The sequence below is a fragment of the Polypterus senegalus genome, chromosome 6 (assembly GCF_016835505.1).
Source record: "Polypterus senegalus isolate Bchr_013 chromosome 6, ASM1683550v1, whole genome shotgun sequence".
Classification (NCBI taxonomy): domain Eukaryota; kingdom Metazoa; phylum Chordata; class Cladistia; order Polypteriformes; family Polypteridae; genus Polypterus; species Polypterus senegalus.
This window is the reverse complement of record NC_053159.1, coordinates 164,632,025-164,641,252: the sequence shown is the minus strand read 5'-3', so window position 1 is coordinate 164,641,252 and position 9,228 is coordinate 164,632,025. Positions and strand designations below refer to the sequence as shown.

Genomic DNA, 9,228 nt, shown 5'->3' with positions numbered 1-9,228 from the left:
GAGTACTAACAGCAGTACGAACAACAGTAGTAGCAGCAGCAATGCAGGATGGGAACAGCTCAGCAAAACCAACCTTTACATCCGTGGACTGCCACCCGCCACCACTGACCAGGACTTGGTGAAACTCTGCCAACCGTAAGTGACCTCAGATTACTTTGGGGGGGACAGATGTTAGACAAACACTCTTAAGGAAATGGCAAGCTTAAAACAAACGAGAAAGAGTGTAGGTATGCAATAAGAAAAATGAAGAACTAGAAGGACATACGTGGCTTACAACGTCACACACTGTTTGACATGCCCAGTTTATATGCAGGAAAAAAAGAAACAATTGAGAAAGATTGATTGATTGGTTTAATGGCTACAAACACTAACTGGATGGTGAACAGCTGAAAGAATGTGATGTCTCTTTTTAAAGCACTTCCACCAGTTTGTCCCTTAAGATCCTTCTTTCTTTCTATTTATATCCATCCGTCCATTTTTTTAGACCTGCTTATCCAGATGGGGAAGCATCATGCTCAAGGCAAGAACTATTCCTGGACAAGGCACCATCCATCACAGGGTGAAAACACGCACACACACAATTTACAAAGTAATAATAATCCAAGGAGAAAAGATCAGAACAGTGGTGATGATACAGTCTACGTAGGCTAAGCTGTGACACATCATCAGTGGTACTTCCTGGAGTCATTGAGTGTTTTGGGTCTTTCAAACATCTGACAGTCTCATCCAGGCAACCAAGCTGAGAGTGACAAAGCCTCAGCTTGTGCTCTAGCAGGATCTGCTCCCTTGATCCAGAACTACCTGGATGCTTTCTCTGCTGCTTCTGTACTGGTGTCTGTGACTCTTCAGCTTCTTTCCCATGAGGTGCCGAGTGTAGAATATGTCCTGTAGAGAGATGGCCCTGCAAAGCCTCTGCATCCTGTCTCCGCAGCCATGCATCTCTCCATCCAGCCTTAACTGTGACATTCGTTGACTAGACCTTCATACTTGTTCTTCTTCCTCTCAAAAACCTTGTCCAAACACTTCTTCCTTGACACATTAATCTCCAGCATAACCATGCCCTTTTGTACTTCCTGATACTAAAACTATGTCTGTTTGGAGAGTGGTCTTGGTAGTATGCTGTGGAAATTTAAGTTGTCTGCCCAAGTCCACCCTCAGCTTCCAGTCCTGTGCTGTGTTTAGCAGTCCTGATGGTGTTTTTGACCCTGGCTTCTATCTAGGTGTAATGTAGTAGATGAATGGCCTCACTGGTTTAGACTTCCAGCATACAGCGGTAACATTGCTGATGGTCTCCATGATGGTCTTGTATACCTGATGGTGCCACTGGTGATATAGGCCTTTCCCTCAAAATATGCTCCAGTATCTCCTTTCCATGACAGAGAGGAAAACCTGGTTTCTCCACCGCGGCCTAGCAGTGCTGTTTAGATAAGCTTGGGAGGACATCATCAACTGCCTAGACCAGAAGTGTGCTTCTGCGCTCCACAGATCAGTCCATGAGGACCTTCCTTTCTGGTCCAGGCCCCTTGCTCATCTCTCATCCCTACTTCTTTGCTAGATTCCTTCTCCTCAATCGCTGCTCTCACCACCTCTCACCTGGAGTGCTTGCCACCACACCTTTCCTCGTGCCTTATCATAATGTGGAGTTGAAAAGGCACTTTGTCCCCTAGGGCTTCCTATCAAGTCGCAATGTCAGATGTAGATAGATAGATAGATAGATACTTTATTAATCCCAAGGGGAAATTCACATAATCCAGCAGCAGCATACTGATACAAAAAACAATATTAAATTAAATAGTAATAAAATGCATGTAAAAGCAGACAATAACTTTGAGTAATGTTAGCATTTACTCCCCCGGGTAGAATTGAAGAGTCGCATAGTGTAGGCGAGGAACGATCTCCTCAGTCTGTCAGTGGAGCAGGACGGTGACAAAAGTCTGTCACTGAAGCTACTCCTCTGCCTGGAGATGACACTGTTCAGTGGATGCAGTGGATTCTTCATGATTGACAGGAGTTTGCTTAATTTACATTTAAAATACATTTGACAAAGTAATAGTAATCCAAGGTGAAAAGATCAGAGCGTAACATGACATTTTCATACTTGCTTTGTCCAGGTATGGTCACAAGGGGACCAGAACCCCACTGCAGGCCCATGAAGAATCACATCTGCACAGTGACACACAGGGTCACTTTAGGATTGCCAGTTCACCTGACAAGTTTTTTCAACAATTTAATATTTGAAAGCATGACCTGAAGGGGGAGCGTATTATGAAACATAGGTAACAGTGATGGTTGGAAGGGTGCAGTCATATGATAACACAGAAGTCATGGTCAGAAGGGTGATTATATGATGACACAAAGAAGACAAGGCTGCTGCCTAATTACGTTTTAGTTCTATATTTAATTCTGTTGTTTTTAAATGGCCTCAAGTTAGTGATGGCCAAGGCCAGAATTTTCATGTGATTTGTGGCATCGGGGATAGGACACTAACCTTAAGAGGAGCGTCAAGTTGATAGGCAATGTAAGGGAAACAGGAAGTACTGTAAGTATTCCTGGAATAGATTAAGAAAGTTGGAATGGTGAGGGAAACTAAGCAGTGGTTGTGTGTCCCTAAAACTTATAGCTGGTGATGTTAGTTACGTTATGGGGTGTTGGAAGCATGAGGAGCCCCTTTACTATTTGCTTGCAATGTTGAATTTCTCATTTGTAGTTCAGAGTGACCACCATGTGAAACTTGAAATAGTTTTATGTGTCAGAGCTTGACCAGGCATTCAGTCCATATTTCATGTGGCACCGTAATTGAAAACTGCATTACCAGTAGGGTGGCACAGCTCAGTCGTGAACTTTACAGAGTGGTAACCATCATGTGTGTGCACTCCAAATTGAAACAGAGGACCAGTAGTCATCAAAGAAGCAGCTAACATTTTTAGAGAAAGATATCAAAGTTTGATCTGTGAACATTAGCATAATGAAAAAAATCATCAAAAGTCTCAAATAAGATACTACTACAAAATTGTATCACAAGAAAATCCCAAGTGTACAAAAAGCAAGTTTTCTTCGATAGTTACAGAGGTTAGAGCTGCAGCCTCTCAGATCTACTGTACATTCAATTGTCCAAATCCCAAGCTGGGTGGTTGTCCATGTGGAGTCTGCATGGTCTCCCGGATCTCCAAAGACGGATGTGTTAATTGAATTGTGTGTGTGAGTGGGCCCTGTGTTGGACTGTTACATTCTACCATGCCACTACCTGCCAATGGGCCCAGTGCCGCCAATGTGTGCATCCCCAGAATTAAATTACGTGTTTGAGAATGCTCTGCTATGTTAAGCCAGTGTAACGTTACATGACTTCTAGTCAGGAGGGATTTTCAAACTTGACAACTGATCTTGTCAAAAGAGGATGTTAGATAACAACATCAGAAATTGTAAGGTATGACAAATTAGACAACTTGGTGATAGCCTTCCAGCACACTTACCCCTTTTTCTGACGCCCAGTAACGTGCGGCTTATTGACTCTGCCCCTACTCACCTCCCTTCTTTTTTTCTTCCATTTTCTTTCATGGTACATTAAACATGAGACATCAGACAGACAAGCTTCTCTTCTGTTTGTGGGGTCCAAAACACCCACATTTCTTGTTCCTCATTGCTGAATGATTTGCATTGCACTTCCAGCTGGGTGCTCATTGGCTGTCAAGTCCCACACACAGAGCCCACCCCTACAACTCAAGACAAGACCTGTTGGGGTGAGTGGCAAACTACTTGGACCAAGTCACTGGGCATGTCAGACTTCACAACTGAAAGTCATGGGAGCTCGACTCGCTGAGACCATGTAAATGAAGTCTGCAACTGAAAATCACTATGAAAGGTGTGTAAAGTGTCAGGGTCGTCAGTTGTCTGGCAGTAATGAAGGAACACCTGGTATATAGTGCAGCTCCACGGTCACAAGCATTCCAAACCATTTTCTTCTTCTTCTTAGGCTTTTCACACTTTCATGTGGGGTCACGGGTTTCCAAAGATTTTCTAAGGATATCATTTTAGAACAGTTTTTGTAAAGTGCTAGCAGGTAATTTGTAGATCAAAATATTTAATTCGTCCATCTACTGTATATTTGGCCTAACCCGCTCGGGTTTGATCCAAGATTGCCAGGAATTTGAATAACTGTTGACATAAATAATAATAAAAATAGACAAAATCTGACATTTTCAAGCGAATGTGCCGGGATATCATTTTTGCGGTCTGTTTTTAGGACCATTTTGGTCTTTTCAGTGTTGCACAACAGTAACGTCAAGAGTTTGAGGGGGCAATTCCAGTACAGCAGAACCACAGCTGGTCAGTGTCTTTATCAGATGCCACTTCCGTAGTTAAACTGCACTTCCTCTGTTCTTTTCTTTATCTTTTTGCCCACTGAATTTGTGGTCTGAAAATTCAAAGTTTCCCTGCATCTTCTTTCTTGGGAACAATGAATGCTTGAACATGGGCCCTCAAGTTTGCTTATTTCTTCCTTCATTGCTTGCAGACATGCGTTTGGAAGGAAATAAGTCAGCAAGTGTCGACATCTGAATATAAAACCAATGTGTAAAGACTGCTGTGCTGACGTCTTCCGCTGGGTCACATCTGCAACTAAGACTTGCCACTGTCAGACACTGGGACCTCCGTGTTACTCAGTCAAATGCTGAGGTGTACTCTATTTGCATTTATAGGACATCAGACACAATCTGGTACCTTCATCATACTAGCTGAGTAGATGGCACACACGTCATCAAATAACATGGCAATAATTTGCAGTGGGTTCAACTGCTGAGATTCCGCTGGTTTAACTTTCATCAGAGCCCGCCTCACTTTTGATCCACCAGCTATTAACATATTATAGTTGTGAGGTATAATGTAAAGTTTGTGTAGGTGGTGTAGTGGGAAGCCTAATCAGGGCCAGCAGATGTTTTGCTCAGGGCGAATTCCAAGTCATCTAGAAGCATTGGCAGCACACCTTGTTACCAGGGCAGTAGTTTGGCTTGGAAGGTTTTATGAATGAGAGCACAAAAATATTAAAAGGATGCCCTCAAAAAACACCCATAAACCAGACCAGGGCCTTCCCTATCCTGCCTAGAAATAGGCTTCACCCATACTTTACTGACAGGCCTTGGCCTATCCTGGCCCAAAATGTGTATTTTATGTTTTATTGTTGTTGTTTATTTTAAATGTGATGTTGTAATTATTTACTGTTGCTTTAAATGTTCTGGTCCTTGTTCACTTTGGGTGGAGCCCTAGGACATGGAGCCATCCTGATGGCACCACTCCTGATGATATTTTGATGGTTCCCTTAGGCTATTTAAGACAACTCGGGAGTATTCTAAGTTTTGCTGTTTTGGGTTTGGTCTTGTCTTAATGATTTTGATTACTGAACTGAAAAATTGTCTCTCCAGGGAAAGAAAACTGTAAACCAAAGCAAAACAAGAAAGGTAAAAAGGGCAACCATTGAAAAATAGTCCAAGTCCACAATCCAGAAATCAGAAACCCAAAAACAGGAGCAGCGAATCCAGAACCAGAAATCGGCACTCGGAGTGAAAGGCGCTGCTTGAACATCAGTGAACCACTAGAAGACCTGCTCCCCAAAAAGCCTCAGATACGTAGGCTGACGGCGGACCTTCAGTGGTAACATCAGGGTTGGTCCCACCTCTTGGGATTCCACCCACAAAGCCTAAGGAGCAGAGGAGAACAATACAAAACACATAGAACCTAAATAATAAATAAGCAGAACATTTTTAACAAAAAATATATAAATAAACACATGAAAAATAAATGAAGTACATTAAAAAAAATAAAGAAAACAGAGAAAAGGAAAATTAAATATTTAAGGAACACACCCCGGCTGAAACTTGACAAAAGTGTGTGTAGTGCCAAAGAAAGGCAACAATCAGGGACATCATCAGAGCACATTCCCCCCCTGGTGCTTCTGGGCTTCTCCAGAGCACTTAGCCTTGGATAAGGTTGCCTGAACTTTGATTGGAAAGTGGATTTGGGGCTCTCGGGCTTTCAGGTTGCTCAGGGAACTCTAGCCCGGTGTCCCTGGAGTCATTGTAAGGCTTGCATGGCCTGCTGAATAGGCCAGAAGGAGACCCAGGAGAGGGTAAAGCTGATTATGGAGGTAACAGGCATTTTGAGGTTAAACACATTACCACAATCTCGGTAAGTGAACGGGCCATCCCATGGATATTTAGGGACATGACATTCTTTTACTTTTACTGTGCTTTCCTTGAAGTTGTTCTGGGTTTGATGAAGGCTTCAAAGTGCCTCCTATCTTTCACAGCATATTCATGTTTTAAACATACCACATTTGGCACTGATGCCATTCGACAAGCTACAGTAAGCCCACATGATAAAAGATAAGCTTGTTCCTCCACCGTGAGTGTTCGACTCTTTCACATTATCTAACTCCGAGCCTGCTTGACCTCTTGAATTTGCCATGCTTAGAGTGACCTCAGCTGGCCTGATAACTTGACATGTGCTGTAAGCATGTGGCCAGTCAGATTTAATTAGGGTTAGCTGACTGTCGAATGGAGCACTAGGTTGGGTAGAGGAGAACAAATTAAGGATAGCAAGTCTAACGGGCTACCCAAATGAGATGTTAGAATTGGAAGCATGGAGGCTGGTTTGGAGTTTAGTGGTTAAAGAAGCAGGTGGAGCCACTCCATAACAGAGGTGTTTACATGTCTGATTGGTCTGCTAAACTTTGTGTATACTTCATGCTGCTGCCATTACTAAAGGATTCTTGTTCCTGCCAGCAGACATTGCACTATTACCCAGTCTCTGATGGCCTGCAACATTCTTTAAATAATGTGATGATGAACAAGGAGCACGGCTGTGACCGGAATGGTGCAATCTTAATGCCATGTGATATGTAAAATATATAATGTGATAAAGGGAGGCATAGTGGTTAGAGCTTTGGACGTTAAACCATGTGGCCGTGGGTTCAAATTCCACTTGTGAGTATGAGCAAGTCACTTTACATGCACTTGGAAAAACAAAAGAAATTTAACCAGTTCTGTCTCAACTGTTGTAAGCTGCCTTAGATAAAGACATCCACCAAATAAATAATAACTAGCCATGCTACCCATCAAAGACAGGTAATAGAATCCCCATCCATCCATCCATCCATCCATCTGTTTTCCAACCTGCTGAATCCGAACACAGGGTCACGGGGGTATGCTGGAGCCAATCCCAGCCAACACAGGGCACAAGGCAGGAACCAATCCCGGGCAGGGTGCCAACCCACCGCAGGACACACACAAGCACACACTAGGGCCAATTTTGAATTGCCAATCCACCTAACCTGCATGTCTTTGGACTGTGGGAGGAAACCGGAGCTCCCGGAGGAAACCCACGCAGACACGGGGAGAACATGCAAACTCCACGCAGGGAGGACCCGGGAAGCGAACCCAGGTCACCTTACTGCAAGGTAGCAGCGCTACCACTGCGCCACCGTGCCACCCCAGGTAATAGAATAAGTTATAAAATATTTAATATTTGGTATTTCTTACCCTATATGTACCTCCAGCCCCTTTTCTTGGTACCCCTGTGTGTCTGAACCCTTCATGACCATCACCCCCCAGTTGCTTTCTTGTAAAGCCTATTTCCCATACTTTTGTTATTCTGAGACACCATGCTGCTTTTATACTTACTGTCTTTGAAGGCGACTTTCAGGATGTCTTCTACTCCTTTACCCCTCCTCTGTGTGTCTCCACCTTTCTTAGCCAACACGTCCTCTTTTGATCGCATTACCGAAGCCAAACTGACCAATCAGATTGCTCGGAGGAACTGGACACACACACACACACACACCTTGGCACTATATCAGGGGTCCTCAATCATAGTCCTGGAGGGCCGCAGTGGTTGCAGGTTTTTGTTCTAACCCAGTTGCTTAATTAGAAAGTAATACTTGCCAATAATGTAATTTCATGGCTTGTTAGTCCTTTAACTCTGCTATCAGGTAATTTTCATATCCTAGATATTCTTTCCCTTCATCCAAATGATTTGAAGGCTAAAATGGATGAGTAATTCTCAGTCCTTCACTTTTTTCTCTTCAATTTCCTTCTAAGTATTTAATGAAATCAATAGTGCACAATAAATACACAAAGAAGTAAATGGAAATGAGCTACATGGAGAAATGCTGGTCTCTTTTGTTTGTCATTTGCATGTTATTGCTAATTAGGAGCAATTAAAAACCAAGAATACAGCTGTTTAAGACGAAAATAAGCAATAAGGGTTCAAAACCTTAACGAGTGAGACAACTAAAGTGAAGCAGAAGTGTTACTTGAGCAATAAGTGCTACTTATTAAGCAATTGGGTTGGAGCAAAAACCTGCAGCCACTGCGGACCTCCAGGACCGTGATTGAGGACCCCTGCACTATATGATTTTATCATTAATTATTCTATAATATAATAAAAAGGTAGTTGACAGTTCAAGCCTCCAGTAAAAGTGATGCACAGCAAAGTTTTTATCAACTAAAATTGTAATGAAAATGTTTCATTGCATTTTTTTAGGTTATTATGAAGTTGATAACATGACAAAAGTGTTCATAAATGGTGACGATGACTGAAGCCTGTTCATCTAACCAGTGTTGTGTAATGGAGTTACATTTGTGACAAAAGGGGTGCAAGGCATCTTTAATGTCCAACAAAGCAGGTCAGGACCTTCACTGGCCTGCCCAGATATGTATGGCCTTAACCCAGGCAGCTGGCACTCAACAACCACTAGCAGGCCTTCAGCCTTCAAAGGCCCAAAATGAGAACTGGCTATTAAAATTAACAAAATGTGTTCCCAACTAAAGAAGACTGCTCCTCTTGGGAGAGGATCTGTAAAACCTCCAGTCCAAACAATGAATCTTTATAAAAAGCATTTATTTTCTGTTTTAGACAAAAATAACAAAAAAAAAGGAAAAGGGCAAAAATAAAGTCAAAAATGACTTACTTAAAAGAGGCAAATAATACAAAACAAAACAATAAAAATCAAAGGGTGAACAGTACTTGCCATAAATTCTGAAAACTCTCAATGATGTGCTGCTGAGACCCTCTCTGTGACCTGAATGTGAAGGCAAAAGGACATCACCTCAGTGATGTCAGGGTGGCCCCGCCTCCTGGGGTATCACTCACAAAACACAAGGAATGGTCGAGCAGTTAAAGGCACAGTACACAAATAAGAAATAATGAGCAGTCCTAACAGAAATTACATAATGGCAC

General features: G+C 42.6%; 1 protein-coding gene across 7 annotated transcripts in view; it reads left to right on the top strand.

Annotated features, from left to right (window-relative positions):
• rbms1a (RNA binding motif, single stranded interacting protein 1a) overlaps positions 1-9,228 on the top strand; it is a 493,792-nt gene that overhangs the window by 328,703 nt on the left and 155,861 nt on the right. For all 7 annotated transcript variants that reach the window (XM_039757486.1, XM_039757481.1, XM_039757480.1 and 4 more), the window contains exon 2: positions 1-135. This exon is cut by the window's left edge. In XM_039757486.1, coding sequence (XP_039613420.1) covers positions 1-135 — 135 coding nt within the window. The remainder of the gene's footprint in view (positions 136-9,228) is intronic.